The sequence below is a fragment of the Plectrocnemia conspersa genome, unplaced genomic scaffold, assembly GCF_051122295.1.
Source record: "Plectrocnemia conspersa isolate PC_06_02 unplaced genomic scaffold, ASM5112229v1 ptg000011l, whole genome shotgun sequence".
NCBI lineage: Eukaryota > Metazoa > Arthropoda > Insecta > Trichoptera > Polycentropodidae > Plectrocnemia > Plectrocnemia conspersa.
In genome coordinates, this window is record NW_028277175.1 from 7,693,212 (window position 1) to 7,713,804 (window position 20,593).

Sequence of the window (20,593 nt, forward strand, 5' to 3'; positions counted from 1 at the left end):
ATAGAACGTTTTTTTGGGACTTTCCAAGTCACATCCACGATTTGTACACATATCCTGAATCAATACTCTAAAATTATATGGAAAATTTAGTACCGAGAAATAAGTATTTATGGATTATAAATATTTATTTAACGACATATATATCAAAACATATTAAAATGTATTAGTTGTATTCATAAGTTCAAAGAAAAATACTTAATATAATATTTGTATATTAGATCAGAATTAAATTTATATAAATTGAACTCTTGCTATTTTTTTAGCCATTTATTTTACATTGAAAATTATTACTTAAAGCTAAACTAAATTTTATGCTTAAATGTAAACAAATCTGTGTTCTAACTGGAAAAAAACTATTACGTTATCTATTAGATACGTGGATTAAATATTAATTTAAATTTAGGAGCAAATATTTACATAGTTATTTTTCTTCTCAAATAATATGTATTAAATTATACATAAACTGCAATCCCCACGTATTTATTGTATATTTACTTGATTTAAGATACGCAATTTTTAAATATTTCTCTTTACCTATTGTATGATCCTCTTGTGCTACTTTACACGTGCAGCACAGTTCGTTTACATTACAAAAAAATCAATCACCTATCCGCATTGCCATTTAAGTCTGATTCATAATATAGTACACAAGATTACGAGTTGAATTTAAATTTTCCATGCACTATATCGAGCTATCTGATATCTTTCCGATAGTGACTAATAGGTCTTTTCCCATCGTTTTCCCGACACATTTCAGTCTCGAGTACAATCGTTTTCATTTTTTTATTATTATGAATATATTTGCATTAAATATACATAAGTGTGTTACCCAATTGTTTATAGGCGCGATATGTGGAGAATAAACAATCGGCATGGGAAAGGACCGACAAGTTGTCATCGAATTCGAAGCTGATGATGACACGACTTTTCTCTTTATGTATTGGATGAAAATGCGTTTGTATAATATACATATGCATGTATAGAATAAATGGTCATTGGTGTCAATCGAAATCGGAGAGAGAGAGAGAGAGAGAAAGAGGGGCATGCAATTAATTCAATTAGTCATCGTATTAAGAAATTGTATAAAGTAATTATATGCACTCGTTTTATTTATTTAGTTGTATAGAATAATGAATCTCTCTATTTTAAATGATAATGCACCTTAATTACTGTATTAATATATATTTGTTATATACACTTTAAAGCTTACAATTTTTAAAATAAAAAAAATATTTTAAAAAAGTTGATCTTCTTGCCAATTGGAATACCATTTGGTTGTAATATGTGTTCATTTGCAAATTGATAATTTTAATTACTCAAGAATTTTCTTTGAACCTCTTTTGTTAAAAATTAAATTTGTATAAATATTTGTAAATGTTTTCCAACCGCTGCGGTTTTTATACAGCGGTGGGTCCGTGCCAGATCTTTGAAAATATGCATGCTTTCTTATAAGATATTTGAATGGCAAATCATTAACAATAAATATATTTAAAAAACTAAAAGCCACATTAATAGCCAGATAAAAATAAACCACTTCGCTTGGAAATCGGCAGATTGTAAAAAATTATGGGGGCTTTTCACAAAATATGCCTTTTGACGAACTCATGGCAAAAATTTATTACAATTTTTTAAACTATAAAAAACTGCTCCGCGTGGAAATCGGCAGATTTCAAATATGTGTGGAGGCTTTCTAAAATGTTGCACTATAATGAATTTAACTCTAATTTTTTAATAATCCAAAGAGGCTTTTAATCTTTTTATTGTTCAAAATATGAAAAATGTAAAATAATAACAGTTGTTATAAACAATTTTTTTCTACAATAAATTACGGTATAAATACGGAAGCAGCTCGACGCTCTGTAATCAATCGAAGTAGATAGATACTCTCTCTGGTCCTTCGACTAATCGCGTCCATTATAACAAATGATCATCCTATTCTTTTCAACGATCATCCAATTCTCTGTTCATCAAAGATATTTACAATAATATACTGTATTATTATAATCACATATTATATATTTCAATATTTATCATTTTTACTTCTCGAAAAAATTGAGAAATAAAAATGATATTCCTCATTTCTCAAAAAAAAAAAAACCTAGTAGGCTTACAATTTAACTGTTACTGTTAGATCTAAAAAGTATCAGCACTATAAGACTTTACTAGCGAACCAAATTTCTTATTGCTCTTATTAAAATAAAGGCACTCATAATTAGACTTTATCATATGTATAATATATAGTAATGTTAATCCGAAACTCTCTCAGTGAATAAATAATTTCATTTTTTTATCCCAAATATAAAATGCATTCTTTTTAGGGTATTTATAAATTTTCATCTTAAAAGTGTAACTTTCACTTAAATAATTTATACATTTAAATGCACAATATAATATTTGATTTTTTTCTTTCTAAAAAACTAAGAACATAATGTATAATGCATGTGTCATTTGCATATTTAACAGCTAATAAAGTTTACTTTTTATATTAAATAAAAAATTGTGAGAAGTTACTTTTAGATATACTATCTATTGTATTTATAATTATAACTCTAGTTATAATTAATCGTATTTTAATCATTTTTTTAAATACTTTAAAACTATTTTTATGATAAGCCTGTACTTTAAACTTGTTTATATACGATTAAATTTTAAATGCATCAATAGCTTAAATATTATTTTTTAATTAAATACATGCTTATTTTTTTCATTTAGATAGTTTTGAATAAGTTACTGCTTTAAACATATGGGTTACTTTTAAATGCACAATATATGTATAATCAGTAAGTCTAATTCATATTAGAAACAATATCTAAAAAAACACTGGTCAATAAAATATATAGAATACTAATGAGATTAATCATATTATTAGCTTTATATATTATATTAATTTATATTTAAATATATTTATATTATATTATATTTATATATTATCTATATTATATGCTATATATTATATATGGTTTAATCATATGGGTTACTTTTAAATTCGCAATATATAATCAATATATAAGTGAGACCAATTCATATAAACACTAGCTAATAAAATATATAAAAAACTAATGAGATTAATTAATAATATATTTGCTAAAAGTGAAATACTTTCAAAACAATTTTTAAAATATCATTTATATATCTAATTAAAATGATTTTTTTAAATTAAAATACCCATTAGTTGGACTTTAACATTTTTAGAATTGTATATGTTTACTTTATTTATTTTAAAAGTTTTGAATAACCTAATTATTAAGTTTAATTTTTTTAATATTTATCAAGTTATTTCTTGAGACAAATATGTTAAATTAAAATACGTTTTTATAATCTGTATGAATTTTTAAGTACTTCAACTAACCCTTTCAAAGCTAAAAAGCTTTGAAAGATTGTGTTGAAGTACTGAAAACAACTTCTTTTGAATTTGTTTTTTTATTTTTTTTAAGATTACTTATTTTAAAAAAATGCAATGTGCTCTTTGCTATTTGTAATTAAAAAAATACAAATAGCAAAGCACACGTCATATTTTTTTATATAAGTAATCTTAAATATTTAATGGCGTGGCTAAGTCATGTCTTAATGATCAAAGTGAAATCAAAGTTTATATACTATTATTATTATTAGGTACTTAATAATCAAAATAAAAATCAATATACATATAATATTAACTGATTGCATATTCTAATGCTATATATCTTTTAGTGAAAAATGTCTTGATATTGAACATTCTAAATCAAAACAGTTATATCAATACTGCTTATAGATTAATGGTAAATTCATAATAAGTTGCTGTCGTTTCTCAGTTTCTAGTATGAGTTATAAAATGCAAGCAATTCTTTTAAGGTCATGATTGCGAGTAGAATGCACAAACATATAATTAAAAAGTAAAATATATTTATGATATAGACGACCTTTAGATTTAGTGGGTCACCGGCGCAAGCTTAAAGGTATTTCCGTTTTTATATCTTATAAAAAAAAATCTCCATACAATGTTGCATAGAGCGTATTTCAAAGCAGAAGAACCTGAATGGATAGTGATATACCTGACTAGATAGAATCGATATCCAAACTTGTTTCCTAGGTCATGGAGCGATCGGAACCAAAAAATTAATTATGTATTTATATGTTATGGCAACAGTGGCATTTTCACACAATTTGTATGGTTTCCATGGTCTTCCTGTGAGGTCCGTCGACATTGACACGCCAGGTCCTTCAAAAAACACGTATATGGCCGTAAGTCCTGGAAACTTAATAAGACTTGATATGTAATATATACTGGCATGAGAAAAAATCAGGTTCTTGTAGGTTTTATTTTTTTCGTCATCCGAAGCCATGAATGATGTATAATATTATAGTACCGTACCCTTCGATATGCTCACTGAACTATAAGTGTATCACATCAAAAATCATACATAAGCTAAATGTGTAATTATGTACTAAATCTAAACTTAAGGAAGACAGTCATAAAGCAATTTATAAGATGTTCTCCGAATCAAACTCATTCATAGAGACCCTCATATACTGAGATTAAAGATCCGATTACCTGGAACCCAAAATTTACTATATTTTTTTATTACGAATATTTTATATAAACTTTACAATCTAAAATTAGGCTTTTTCGTTCTTAGAAATCGATTATGCACCTCAATAAAAATTAAAATCTTATCATCGATTTTTCCTCACTTAGGGCGCTAAAATGAAAGATTTCTTTGAAATGCAAACAAGAAACGTTCCGCCAAATCCTTGCGAACAAATGGCCACCGTAATTAAACGTTCCGAAAGGAAGTCCCATAAATTAAGTGGCAAATTTTTGAGAGGATCGGAAATAGGCGTATAAAATTCGGCTTTGTAAACTATAAAGGTGTAGCAGGTAAATTTTTTCCGTCGTGCGAAGGTTTGTTCTGTGCGACCACAAAAAAAATGCCATATAATTTAAAATAGTAAGATTTGTATTGATTTTAAAACATAAAAAATGTATAGGTCCACAAATTGCGCGTGTTTTACGGCAAGTAAACAGATATTGTAAATCCCAGATTTCATCTTTCGAACACGTTCAATAAACGTGCGTTAAATTTTATCATAGCGACATGTATTTGATACGTAATATATATTTTTTAATTTGATAAATATTACAATAATTCATAAAAAAATTAGTAATAAATATATGTATAAATAATACAATGTAGGGAATCATTTACTTGTGTCGATATATTTTTTTATTAAATTAAATGTAAATTGAACATCGTCCATCTATCGGTTATGTGAACATTCAGCATTCGAATTTTCGCAATGAGCGCTCACCGCGCCAAACTGTTTTCGGCTGATGCGGTTAAAGATGGGTTCAATAACATACACACATACCCATCCGCCATTTATAACTGAACTCGCAATTTTATAGAGTATGTCTGTCAAAATTTATTGCACCTTCATGGAACGAAAGCCGATCGATCGGTCTCATTATGCTACGCGGCCCTTCAAATACAAAGTCGGCACATATTATTTTTTTGCAATGAGGGCCAAAGGTACAAGGGCCAAAGGGTTTAGCCGATGGGCGATTAGCGTAAAGGTCGGTGGAGAAGAAGGCACCGTGGTATACCGGACGAGCAGTTAGCCGTTTTCGGCGCTTCTATTGTGTAATTGCGTCGTGTTTTGATACCTGAACAAGAAGGCTTTTGTGCGCCCTGTAATTACGCAGATTGGCGGATCTTTTGTGTGCTCATGGGCCACGGTGCCTTTGTGGCCGAAAGGAATCGGTGCGTGTCAGGGATTTGACGAATGTGATGTGTGTTAAATAATAGATAACTAAAAAAACTACTAAATTACAAGATCGTGGAAGTAACCAACGCATTAATATATTATTGTTAAATATATATATATATATATATATATATATATATATATATATATATATATATATATATATATATTTAAATCTCGGGATTCATCGTGATTTATGCTTACTTCTATTCTATATTTCGGCCGTGATTTTCCGGCCATGATCACGAATTGCTTGCGACATATAGAATAGAAGTAAGCATAAATCGCGATGAATCCCGAGATTTAAAAAATAATTATACTCGCGAAAATCTAAAAATTCATATATATATATATATATATATATATATATATATATATATATATATATATTCGGCCTTTATGTCTCGTAGTGGGAGCTGCCGGCTTCTCATTCCAATAGCCGGGCAGGTGTGAAATCTCTCGTACACTTTACATACCAAAGATCGTGTTCTAAATTTAAGGAATACGAAAAGAATTTTCAGAACCGCTTTTTATATCACTTCAACGCTCGTATTGAACCTTTTTTAATTTTATGAGGTTGAAAAGTGAACTTATTTATATATATTCGTCACCAGAAATTCATTTAAAATCTATAAATTGCACCAATAATGTTTGATATTAAGATATTTGAACGGAAGTATTAAATTTATTAAAATTTATTTTTACCATACCGGCGTCAAGTGCTTCTGTAGAAAAACCATTTTCTACAATGAAAATAATAAATACATTCACTAGTATATAGTCAAAATGAGAATAGATTGTTAGCTCTTGCATTAGTATTAATCAAAAAAAACTTTTAGACAAATTAATGAAAGACAATATATTATATAATGCGGTTATTGATAACTTTTGTAAGAAAAAGCGTGAAATAAAATTAATTTTCAAAAAATAAATTTCCTAATATGTTTATCTAATATAGAAAATAAATTTTAAAATATACTTTTTGAGCCCCCCCCCTCTTACCGCATGCCCTGTTTCAAAAGTCACCGCACGCCACTAATCCCACATCAACAGCAACTAAATGAGTATTTTCCGCAGCATAAATAATTAAAATAAAATTTTGTAGATATTTCAAGTCTTTAATTATTTAATGCTATACTATTTTTAAAATATAAATAAAACATTCTTATACTATTATTTTATTTCTGTTATTTAACTTGAAGAATATGTAAAATGCATGATATATCATAATAATCAGAAATTTATATTTCTATAAAAATTTGATGAAAATTGAAAATTGACTGTATGAAGATGTAAATTTGCAACGCTTGCTAATAAATTGCTCTTTTCCCTAAATTAGTTTTTTTTTAGTTATGTAAAAATATAAATGATATGGTTAAATTGGCCGTGCAGTGTAAATATTTTTTATGCTAACTAATAAATTTTCTAAAATAAATTAACGAGAATGTTGCTCACAAATATTTTGAATGCTAAACTTTCATACTGTGAGCTCTGGCGTCATGAAATTTATACAGAAAAATGAAATTTATAAAGATTTCTGGATCAACGTAACTTTTTTTAACGCGCAATTTAATATCTTCAAAACTTGAAAATATTAATTTAGCTGTCGAATTTAAAGCGATATTAACATCCATTCATAACGCAAATAATATATTTTACACATATTTTATAAGCCTCTCCTGTGGATTGATTACCTCAAATAATATTAATAAAAATATCAATAACTTAAATCATTCCTTTTTACTTTATATTTAACTATTAGTATTCTATGTACTAGAGTTAAAACGTTAATCATCCATATCGTTCGTTTTTCGTTTTTCGGTTTTCTAATATCAGTCACATATTGTACTTGAACGAAATATCCATTGCTTCAACTTCAAACGATTCCTAGATATTTCTAAAACATCTAATGCAGTAATTGTGGTGCCACATTTATTTATGAATTCTAAATATATTTTAGCTAGCTGTTTTTATGTCTTTTTATCACTTATCTCCCATTGGGAAAAATATCTTTCTGATATACACGTTACATAGCTTGAAAAACATGTTTAAATGTGTAGGAAATTGTAAATAATTAACTATATATATTATAGTCTAAAAATACTGAGCTAATGATCCGAAACTGCATGAGATTCTTACATAAAAAGCAATTATCTATTTATAATAAAAACGCTCTATCAATACAAAATAAAAAAATAGCTTGATTGAAGCTATAAAAAATATTTTAATCGACAATACTATTTTTTATATACCTATGTGACATAAAATATGATAATAACGCATAATTTTAATGTTCTATTTTTACTATTTTCAGAAACTAACATAATGGGAGCTGCAGAATGGTCAGGATATACGCCACAATCAGCAACTCAATATGGATCACCGATTCAACCATACTGTGATCCATCAGATCATCCGTCTTCCTTGCACCTACCCACAGGTAAATATTCTATTTATATCACAAAGCTAGTATTGAAAATTTATTCAATAATTATTATCCATCGAATTTGTCACATTTGACCGTTAAATCTCCTGTACTGGAATTCGCAATTTCCGCCAAGAAACCTCGCCTATGACCACCATTCCGCTAGGAGGTAAATTTTGATAGTTTCCGGTCCGGACCACCACGATTTCGGACTCTTCCGCAACACGAAAGGATTCGTCATCGACGTTATATAATGTTTTTTTTTTAATCATTTCGGAGAAGATCAAACAATAAACGAGTAAAAAATACTTCATAAAGTTTCCGCAATAAAATTACACCTTGTTAAGCATGTAGACCTTGTCATATATAGCGTTCAAAATCAAAGTAAATAAATAACTACTAATTATTATATTAAACTTGATTTATGTATGTTTAATAAAATACAGCATATATATTAAAATATTCTTGATTATTCGGGCTATTTCTGGGGAGAATATTTTCTTAATCAATGTATATACTTATTGATTAAGAAAATCTGTGATTCTCGTTTGCTTTTGCTAATCTCTCAATTATTTTTGAATATCCGTACGAATTTATATCGTTATATTCGAAACCCTTTTAGTCGATGTGGTCCAGTAAATTTTAAACCAGTCAGTGCCGTCTTATAACTAAGGTAATTTTTAGTATCACTCTCTGTTCTGTTTGAGTGATAATATAAATAATATACACATCATTCAAGCATAAAAATTTCAGTTAATTTGTATCAAGATAAAACCACTCGTCGATGTTTTCCAGATCAACATTTTCAAAGCATTTTTCATTAATCTGTATATTTCAAATTACTGTCCTCAGTTTCTTCATAATTCAATACATATATTGTCCCATATAAACTTTCATTCAAAATGTTTTCATTGTAACGAACACTGATCTCAGTATAACGAAATATTTTGATCCGATTTTTAGAATGACGTTACAACTTGACACTTGGCGTGTGCCAGATCTGTTCACAAGCGACATTCAAAGTGTTTCGCCGACCCTCAAACATTTCTTAATAAATTTTATTGTGTTAATTACAAAATCATTAAAAATGGACAAAAAACGAACTGTCAATCTTGAAATAGGTTATTTTGATGCTGTCGTAATATGGTTTTTAAAAATAAAATAAAAATATATCATCTTCCTTACATTCAATATAACGAATTTTTTTCTTCGGTCCCGTGAGCTTCGCTATACTGAGATTTCACATTTGTATAAAGTTTAAAACATATAGTATTTTATATAAATTAAAATAAATAGTCTTGATACATTTTACTGTTAACATAGAAACCTGTATGAATTAACCTATATTTATTATTCACATTATATTTTACAATTCTTCATAACCTTACGAATATTTAGAAGCACAGCGATTTTGTCATAATATCATATGTGATCGCAATACGTCGTCCTTTCAATGTTCTCTGTATCTGCGGATATATATAATAAATAAGTTAATTGTGGCATTTTGGCAAAAAATTGCGTATTATTAGTGAAGTGTGAGCTCTTGCATTATCATGGTGCTATATACCAAAAAAAAATTTATTCAAAATTCTGATCATTTTCTTGGAAAAACAATACTTATTGACTATTCAAATTGATGTTAAGAATTCGTAGTAGACTATGATAATATAATCAAAGAAAACAGTGATGAAAACCTTGACATATGATCAAACTTGGTGTGCTTTTTTGGTCTTGGTTTTTTATAACACTTCCATTGAGACGATTGGATTATTGTTTTCATGTAATAACCAAACATTTATGAATCATTAGAGCAATTCTGGGCTCAGTGACTTTATTCGAGAATGGCTCAGCAATTTCTGTATGATGCTGTATTTCTTTAAAAATTCAACAGATTTTTCTGCTACTCGTTTCATACCAATATTTTCAGTAAAAAATACTGTACATAAACCATACAAGATCTTAATAAAATTCCCTAATTATTTTTTGGCAATTATAAAGCCCAAAAGTCATGAAAAAAATATGTATCCTATACTTATTTTAGCATTCAAAATTCAGCTATTTGTATATCTGATATCTTATTTGTAGCTATAAAATCGCATTTATTGCTTGCCAGTGTTTCTAAAACTCTATTTATATAATACAATCCCAGTAAAAAATTAAAAAATGTATGAAATAAATAAATAAAAAATTCAACAGTAAATTTAGCTGCTACTTGTTTCTTTTCAATACAATATAGTTATTCAGCAGCTTCTTACTATGATTTTGACGAATACTAAAAACAATTTTCTTAAATTGTTTCACATTTTCACTATTGCTAGATTGTCATTTTCGTTATCTTGGAGACGGCCCTTTTAAAAATATTTGTTCTATTCATAAACCCTTCGTTCGAATAAATAATTCACTGTACTTTATTATATTTTTAACGCAAAATTTTATTTTAACTTGTACCGTCATTTTAAAAATAATAACATACGCATAATAAACAATGGTAATAATAAAAAGTGTAGCTAATAAATCTGTTTTTGCGCAATGCGTTTGTGTACGCGAAATTTCACCTTATTGGTATTATATATTTATTGTAAATCTTCCGTTGTAACATGATAGGCGTTAGCCCAATGCGTTTCAACCAAATAAACACAGTCAACAACTACCAAGTATATAGTAACACACCAAACTGAAATCAATCTATAAATCAGTGACATATATTTTATCACTTATAAACTATTATTACAGCTTACAATTAATAAATATCCATGAGATCATTAAAATCATTATGACTCATCATTAACCGATAAAAATAAGTTAATGCGTTTTTAAAACGTTATATCTGCTATATTCTATTTATTAATAATACAAGTTTAACGTTGCTTTTATTCACATTAAACCTAGTGATAGTCTACTTTAAAATTAAAATGTTATTATTAAATTCCATGCATCATATATTAACCGATTTATTTATAATAATAATAAACCAGAAGCGTGTTGTTCATTATTGTCAAATAAATCTCAAATTTCATTCACTTCAAAGGTTTCGTGCTTGACGCGTTGAAGTCCCTCAATACAACGACCTCGATTGCTATATGAAAAATAAGCAATAAATACATATATATGCATTGATATTTATATTATTTTGCAATGAGAGAATAAAGTATATTTTATATTTATAACGTATAAATATATTTCTAAAAGCATTGTAGCTATATATAATATTTATTAAAATTATACTTGCTATAATAATTAATACAATTCACACAATAAAAATTTTAACATAAGTACACCTAGAAGCTTATACATGTATACATTATTAAATGTATAGTAGTTTGTTGAGTTAAATTTAACCACAAAAATAACGGTTATGCTGGCGAGATGGTCGCCGAAATATTTTGAGTTCCCACGCACGTACAAATCTATGTAGACAACATCTCCGACTTACGCTATTATACGTTACAATGGAAATACCGACATACAGTCACATTTGCGAATCGATTCAAGGATCTGACACACTGAGTCAGGATGACTAAAATGGCGCTGCTTTGCGCCTTTGTTCGACGAAAATAATTCGTATAATTGTATTTGTGAATGAGTAAAACGTAGATAGTATTCGAAATCGAATACAGAAAAATCTCATTGTTCACTCCTTGTTATAAATATTATTTTAAATAAACATATATTTATTTGCTGTGTAAGCTATAGAGTACAACATTTATTCAATATGAATAAAAATTAATTTAATGAGGTTTTTTCTTATTGTATCTCTAAAAGATACAAATGTAAGAATTATCGTATAGCTTCACTTAATAATTATGCCATTGTGTCATCGTACCTTGTGTGTAATACATTCTTAAATCAACTAGAGTATATGTATAAACAATTATGAATATCTTTAGCAATATTGTAATTTTCAAATGAAAATATATTCAAATTGATTTTGAAAGATTGAATAATAAAATATTTTTTTTTTATAAAATTTAATACTATTTAAATAATAAGTAAAATATTATGTATATATATAATTAATAGAGTATGTATCGTAATATCGAAAAAAAAATAGTAAATTTTCCAGGAAATACATTTAATAATAATTAACTTACGATATCAGCTGAGTTCCAATCTCATATTAATCCCACTATTTTTTTTTTAATTTATAATATATATTGTATCTGGGAGATCGAAATTAGTGATAATTAAATAATTATAATTCTGACCAATCATCACAGCTTAGGTTCTCCTAGATTTTCCTAATCTCATGGAGGAATATGTGCTGTACAAATATCTTATAATAATAATATTCATGTCACTGATTTACAGACTTTTATTTTTATTTGATGTCTCACTACTTACTAAGTAATTGTTGATTTTTAGCCCGTTGTAATGCATTGGGATAACGCTTGTCATGTTGCAACGGAAAATTTACTTTTATTAAGCTATCATGAAAAGATAAGTATTTCTGGTTATTGATTGTGTTTACCTTGTTATAAAGCATAGAGCTAAGGCTTTTCATGTTACGATGGAATATGTATAAAAAATATATTAGCTATTTTTAAGCCAATTTATATTCTATTCTAAAATATATATACAATATAGCAAAAAAAATATACTCTTTCGAAGCAGTCTAAATATTTCTAGTTTTTGATTGTGTTTATCATATTGCAAATCATTGGGATAACGTTTGTCATGATGCAACAGAAAATTTACAATAAATATTATATTATATTAAAATCACGATTCGCACTTAGCGCTCGTAAATGATTATTTACTTAAATTATTTATTGCTATTTTATTAATTAATGTCGCTTTAATAAATCAGAAATATTTTTATTAAAGATAAAATAAAAAATAGATTCATTGTCTGTCGTCGTGTTTCGTACATCGTATAATATTATTATTTGATGATCAGTTATAAATTTATTTATATTATTATTTATTGATTTATTTATAAATTGATTTTTTATTAATAATGATTTATTTGAAATATGACATATACTTTCTATTAATACAATCAGTTCAAATAAAATTGCTGATCTAATAAATACAAGTTAAAATACAATATTTTATAGAAACTTAATTTTTTAGATAAATATGAGTCTATTTGAGCAATGAATTGAAAATGTACTTTTTCAAAACATTCTTAACTCTAACTTTTTGTGGTGATTTAATTATTTCTTTATCTTTTAATTTTCTGTTGATATATAGAACTTAAAATGTACTTTATTTTAGAGTTGTTCATAAATAATCCATGTGATTAGTTCCAATTTTAAATATTAATTAGTTTTTTTATAATACTGATATGAATCATTTGCGGATGTAGTAACCTTTCATCGTTGATTAAAATATGATTATTATTAATTTAACATAAATATTTTATACATTTTAATCGTAATATACATATATATGTATATTTATGTCTTTATCAATTTATTACAACAGGAAAAGCCATTTAAAACATTGCAAGAACGTCAATTGCGATAAGCACTTTTCAAGAAAATAAATTAATCATCACCCAATAAACTTATTTATTATTTAAACAAAGGACTCCATTTCCCGTTTCGTATTATATATGAATTCTAAGAAACAATTAGATAATTAAAAACTATTTTTATTTTTCAGTTCTGCCAGACAGCAGCTGCAACCACCATGCAACGGAATACACTAACTTGTCGCCACCGGGAGCTCCACCCTACGGCGAAAGAACCCCTACGCACGGATCCTGTTCAACCCTGACCGAACTGGACCCCATTCTGACGCCCAGATACACAGATCCTAATAATGGATACGTCCACTATCCAAACTCTTGGTCTTCGAACGGATACAACTCTTACAACAACTACCAGTACAACAATCTATCTGTCAACAACAACACAAATCTCAACTGTCCGCAGCAGACGCCTTACATTAACCCACCACCAGCACCAACCATGGTCTTATACCCTCATCTATATTCCACTGTCAATCAAAATCAAATCCATCTACATCTACATGGATCCACGGATAAATTAGACCAATACTTTGCGAGCGAAGCTCCTTTAACCATTAGCTCTGGTACTTCAGTCAAAGGGAGCATAGAGATCGGAATCGGCATGCCTGCGATACAACCGCTAGGAATTGAAGGTGCCGAAGGTGACACGGGAATGGTTCAGAACGATAATGATTCTCAAAGAGGAAGTTTCGTGCCAGTATCGAACGTTAACACAGATCCTTCGAGTGTTTGGAGACCTTATTGATAAATTTTAAAAACGTTGTGATTGTAATATATAATATATAAAAACTGTTAAGAGAAGCTCAAATATTTTAAATAAAATTAAGTCTATTGTACAAATTTTAAGTTATTGCGAACCAAAAATGGTCTGTTCATAATGTAATATGATCTCAAAAAATAATCTCTCATGTTGTTATTTAATGCACAAAACTCGATAGTAAAGGATGGGCCACTAATCCATCCTGCTGGAGTCCTCGTGTAGAGAGAATTTTTCCAGCAATAAAATGATTTTATATAACAAAACATTGGCCCAGTCTATAGAATAATTCTTGCCTATTAAATGTATTAAATAGTATTATTAATTATTTTATAATATTTATATACGGGTGATTTATAAATACATTCCATTTTTATTGTATAAATATTTTCTTATTGTAAAATCATCACTCGCTTTTGTACATAAATGAATATATTTTATACGCAATCTCGTACAAATAAAGTAATATTAAAAATAAATAAAAATATATGCATGTACATATATGTGAATTAAAGATTTATTTTTAAAAGAAAGAAACTATACGGTTGTATTATATACAAATATTATCCGTACGAAAAATAAAGATTATTAAAAAAATACTATTGTATTTCATTATTGTTTAACTATACATATCACACACACGTTTGGCATCATTAGTAATTTTTTAACGAATTATTTTGCGGTAAAAAACCCAAGGGAGCTGTAGCTTATATTGTTTTTGTTTTAGTATGCGTGTAACGTTGAACCAATACGTTATAATCAGGAAACGATCTCGACCGGTTAACCGGAAAAGCCTTTATCGCAATCTGTTATCAAAAATTTTTAACCCATAAATTCTAAAACAAAAAAATACACATTATCCGTCTAAATTACGGTTTAGCGTTTAATTGCTTCTTGGTAATTGATTGTAATATATTTTTATAGCCATCTGATTATATTCGTATATCGCAATTGCTTATTACTCAAAACACATCTATGCATTCAGCGTAAGGATGCGCATATTGTTATTCTTGTCTCATTTGAGGAAAATAATATTTTTTTCTCAGAACGTTTAATTTCGAAGAACGCGAATTTGGACGAACCAAAAAGTACATGCGAAAAACCGATGTGTAATTTGCACCTTGTGTTGCGTTTATTATAGAGTAATGTGAGTACTGAATAATGATAGCAAGTAATCAGTATGAAATTATCAACTAAATAAATATATAAATATAAATAATAAATATCATTAGAGACATCTATTGAAAAACGTATAAATTTTTTTGTAAGTTAATGAAAATTCAATGAAAAATATTTAGTTAAGTTTCAAACCAATTTTATTATTTAATATTACATATTAAAACAATATTTAGAAAATAAAACGATATGATATGTATTTATTTTTGATATAAAATATTGGTAACATACATTAATTATCACGATAAAAATCATTTTTGTTAGCATATTCGTTACATATTCGTCTAGTACTTTTTAATTAAATTGTCGAAAACCAATGATACTTATATAAACAAAATTAAAATATGTGATAAATATTATATCTGATTACACAGAAGGGGAGGGGGTAAAAAAACTACGAAAATCTGTGACATCATTTATGGAAGCCGCCTTAATTGAATTATCGCCGACAGAACATTTTTACACAGCACACTGTACAACCAAACTACGACACAAAAATCAAAATTACTAGAAAAAATATTCTGGTAATTTGTCGGACGACCTGTCGCTATGCATATATTATACGCATAACGACAGGTATCTATTAATCATAAATCAGCATAATCAATCACGAGTGTTAACTAGTTCTAGCGACTTAAACGGCACTCTGATAACACTGTCGTGACGACGGCTTAGGGCAACACATTCCTTTGGCGGAACTCAACGGGAAAACTACGTCTCGCGGCGCCTCCTCCGCTGATCTTTCTTATCGTCGTAATAAATTTCCAACGTGTTACTAGATTGTAAACATCTAAAAAAACTTTGCCAACGGAATGGTGACGGGTGGCAATTAGACACAGATTGAGCCGCTGCAGTAACGTTTTATTGTGATACGAAGTTGTTTACATAGTAGAATATAATATACGGGGCGCAAACGGGGCGAGGGTCGAGAGGCGAGAGAAAACCCGTCACGCCAGTGTTAATAGTGTGCCACCAAGTTTTGGCCGTAATACCTATCTATATATAAATATGAATAGGCCCCCGTAAAATACTGCAACAATATATGATGTCTCACTGTCAACGGTAATAATATTGAGTGTTCGATGTGTAATAAAGTAATAAAACCTTATCCCAAAAAAAAAAATATTTTAGACGTTTACCGATGGCGGCAACTTTGGCGCAAATTAATAAAGGCGAGCGGAAATGGCCCGGGTCATAAAATCATTTAATGGACAAATTTTAACAAAAAATAACCCTAACCATCGGGTGCGGGTGCTCGGATCTCCCTGTCCGTGTCCGATCCGTTCGTTTTGAGCACGGACAGCGGACAGACAAATCTGTGTCTTTTCTCACCACCCACGATCGGATTTGTCCGCCAGGCACCCGCGACGTGCAGATCTGTCGGATGTGACACATATTCCATCACCTCGCTATGCTATGCCGGAGACCATCAGCAGCTAAATCGCGACGGTCTACCCGCCCAGGTCATTCTCGTGACGACCTAAGAAGGAGGCCTGGTCTAGCGCCTGTATGCGCAGTATGCAGGCGCGAAAGCCAGGCTAGGTAATGTCCGGTTGCTCATGGGCCGATACTCCTGAGCCTGATGCGACCGTGGAAGGAGGGCGTGGGCCCAAGGACCTTCCACCTAGCTATGCTACTGCTTGAGCTCATTTTACCATTGGACTTAATACTAGTTAATAGTTCGTGCTAGATAGATGTCCAGGAAATCTGACAATTATGACTTGTCAGGTTTTCTTTATACACCATGATGGCCATTTGATAAAATATTTATCATATAATCTCATATGCTACAAATATTTATGTGTTAGTCGGCTAACGAGTAAACTCATCTTACCTAACCTAACCTAATGAAGCTACATGGCACGCTGACAATGCCGCGGCGGTGGTCGCATGGTGACAATGTCGTTTGGCGGCGCGAAGAAAAAATAATCTACTGGTTGCTTCCGTAACATAAATTTTGTATTTATGTATACATTTGAACTTTAAATAAATCTTTTGCAGCGGCAAACTTTCACCAAATGTATAAAAACATATTATTATTACAGATGCGCAGGAAAATAGTGTGTATAAAAAAAGGTAAAAAATGATATTGGCGCACACGTAAAAAAGACGTGCTTCATTACAAATAAACTATTCCAATTCTTACTAGCTTTCGTTGAAAACATTTTTATATCTGACCAGCTCATTGACAAAGTGAACGCGTTAAAGAAACGTTTTCGAGAGCTTGCATCTTAGCCGTAATAATTAAGAATAAGGTACACAATCGCGAATTTATAGCTCGTAACTCAAACTAACTGGGCATCAGTGAATTGTCGACACCACCCTTTAGTAACTTCAAAAAAATCTTTTCGCCGAGAATATAATGCATTAGATGCAAAAACTTCTAGCTAAAAGATGCTAGGAAACAAATACAGATACGATCTGTAAAACTAGACTTATTTAAAAAAAATATACGTTTAGTTATTCTGAATATTTGTAGAAATAAAATAAAATACGATAAGTAATAATATGGCACTATCATTATAAAATTTGACTAATATTTTCGATTTTATTTGCTACAAGTTTTCTTTTTTTTGATAACTTGATTTATCATACAAATAAATACTATTTATAGTATTATACAGCGATATCAAATATTTTGATAATAATTAAGATAAAAATTATCGCTCGTTACATCGAGTCTCGCTCGTAATTGCGCAACGTCTTTCGCCGCGCCACAGCACACCCCTGATCAGTTGACGAAGTGCAGGCGTTCGGACTGGTCGGCTGTTCTCTTAGTGTCGCGAGTGTGTGTCTATCGAGACTTATAGTGTTGTCTTTGTAAATCGTCTTTTGTTGTCAACGAAAGCGACCAACATGTCGGACGAAATAGCCGAAAACGGCAACGCCAACGCTGACGTGCCAGAGATCGAACTCATCATCAAGGTAAGTTTTCAAAGAGAGACGCTCCGTTATTACCGAAACTTTACTTGGGCGCAGTTTTACAAAAGTTTGTTGTGAACATGCGCCGAATTGCACAAATCGAATCGAAGGCGTCAGACGACGCCTGGCAGTCGTTTTAACCTTCGGCACGCGAGCGCATTCATTGTTTTGAATTAAATAATTTGTTCGATGTTATTCATTTATACATGGCCGTTAAATGCATCGTTATGACTGATGTCATCCATTTTGTTTTCGAAACGATCGGTCCGTCCGACTGGTTGGCGATTTCTGTCAGCGCTATCCCGCTATAGTTCGTTGGTCGTTTTTCGGTTGTAAACAATCAACCGGCCATATGTTTCGAAACGTATGTAAATGCGAGCCGCGCGAAAAGGTTGGCGATCCGCGACCGCCGCCCGCAACACCTGTTGTTTAACGTTTCTTCTTCTTCGCAGTCTTCTTCTTTTTCCTTCTTCGACTATGACCACTGTGTCACATGACATAATTTATTATCTATATTTTTCACCTGCTCGCTAATCAAATTGTTAAGGCTAACCCTGGTGATTTTTAAATATATGTACAAATAAAAAATGATAGATAAATCTGCAACTGAAAATCCTGACCTTGATAAGGTCATGCGTTTACATATATTTGTTTTATAACTAAAGAATGTGTACTTTTATGCTCGATGTATGATTGCCTAATATGCGGAATAGGCAAAATTAACTTTTTGATTGCGAAACTTGAACTAAAACCAAAAATATTATTTTAGCATTGCACATACACAATTTTTATTTTCAACAATCAGTGCACAAAATCATCGTCTAACGCAGGGGTAGCCAACCCAAATGATCTTGCGGGCCACTTTGGAAATGCATCATAACTCCGCGAGCCACATATGAAATTATATATCCCCATATTAGATTATAGACATTTTTGGAGTGAAAAATTGAAACAGTGCGTTATTACTATTGTTTACTATTATTTTTAATTGTAATTTAATTATTCTGCGAACTCATAACTGTCATATATCTGTCATATATTCGCAAGAATATTATTTTAAAATCAAAGTTAATTTTTTCTCATAATTTCGACAGTTAATTTTTTAATATATGTATGAATGCACAAATAATGTATTTTTTTAACTTTGGCTATTATAAAATAAATATATTTTGTACGCAGAAACGCTGATATGTAAGCATGTATGTAGTATCAAAAGTATCATGCGCACAGTCAGAATCGGCGCTATTCCTTTCCGACCGCCTAATATATTTTTAAACGATCCTCTGAATTTTTAACCTCATTGCCCTCAGAAACTAACTTAGTAAATACATATTTAACTAGTCTTAATTTTTGAGTATCTTATTACTACTTCTTTTATTTATCGATCATTGACGCAATATACAACTTTTAACCTTTAGAAGTCCAAAGGCATGTATGTCATGCCCAAAATGGTTTTACCATTACAGTCCAGAGGCATGCCTAATATATTTTCTATTTTTTGAAGTCATTTAATATGATAAAATTTCCAGTATTTTATTTCATTAGTTACTCAGCGATACTTCTATCAATATATTACTGTATAAAGATTTAGTAATACCTAACTGATTTTGAGACAATTATTTGACCAGCCTGTATCAGTCGCTCAAAACCTAAACGTGTAAATCGTTATTCATGGTCCTCAATCTAAAAAGCTTTGTTTTTACATTTACGTACATATTTTCTTTAGATAAATTAAAACCACTAGTTTTACTCCTCATTGTGTAACATTCACGCCGTAGTCTCACTGTTGTGCGCATGCGCGCCTGCAATGAGACCACAGCGTTCGCGCGTTTATGAATTTATTATATGGAATGGAAATAAATCACCACTGCGCTACCGAGCTGTTCAAACCCAAACCTAAGCTAAACAAATTGACAATTATACCATTATATTAGTTTAGGTTTGGGTTTGAACAGCAAATGGACGTCACACACGTGAGCGTCACGGATAACGTAGTGGGGAGTAAAACTGGTGGTTTTTGAGCGTTGCGCCGTGCTAATTAACAAGTATCCTTTTTATGTATTTATAGCTTAATGCAAAAGTTTATGTATTA

The 20,593-nt window shown here is 29.8% G+C and overlaps 2 protein-coding genes across 4 annotated transcripts in view; both read left to right on the plus strand.

The window, feature by feature from the left end:
- The window catches only part of LOC148229316 (protein lozenge-like), an 80,566-nt gene extending 65,564 nt beyond the window's left edge, over positions 1-15,002 (plus strand). For all 3 annotated transcript variants that reach the window (XM_088198113.1, XM_088198115.1, XM_088198116.1), the window contains 2 exons: positions 8,060-8,185; positions 13,778-15,002. In XM_088198113.1, coding sequence (XP_088054239.1) covers positions 8,060-8,185; positions 13,778-14,391 — 740 coding nt within the window. In that variant the 3' untranslated portion in view covers positions 14,392-15,002. The remainder of the gene's footprint in view (positions 1-8,059; positions 8,186-13,777) is intronic.
- Positions 15,003-18,312: 3,310 nt separating this feature from the next.
- The window catches only part of Clic (chloride intracellular channel protein 5), a 43,955-nt gene continuing 41,674 nt past the window's right edge, over positions 18,313-20,593 (plus strand). Inside the window, exon 1 of the mRNA XM_088197013.1 lies at positions 18,313-18,504. Within this exon, the coding sequence (XP_088053139.1) occupies positions 18,436-18,504 (69 nt within the window). The 5' untranslated portion in view covers positions 18,313-18,435. The remainder of the gene's footprint in view (positions 18,505-20,593) is intronic.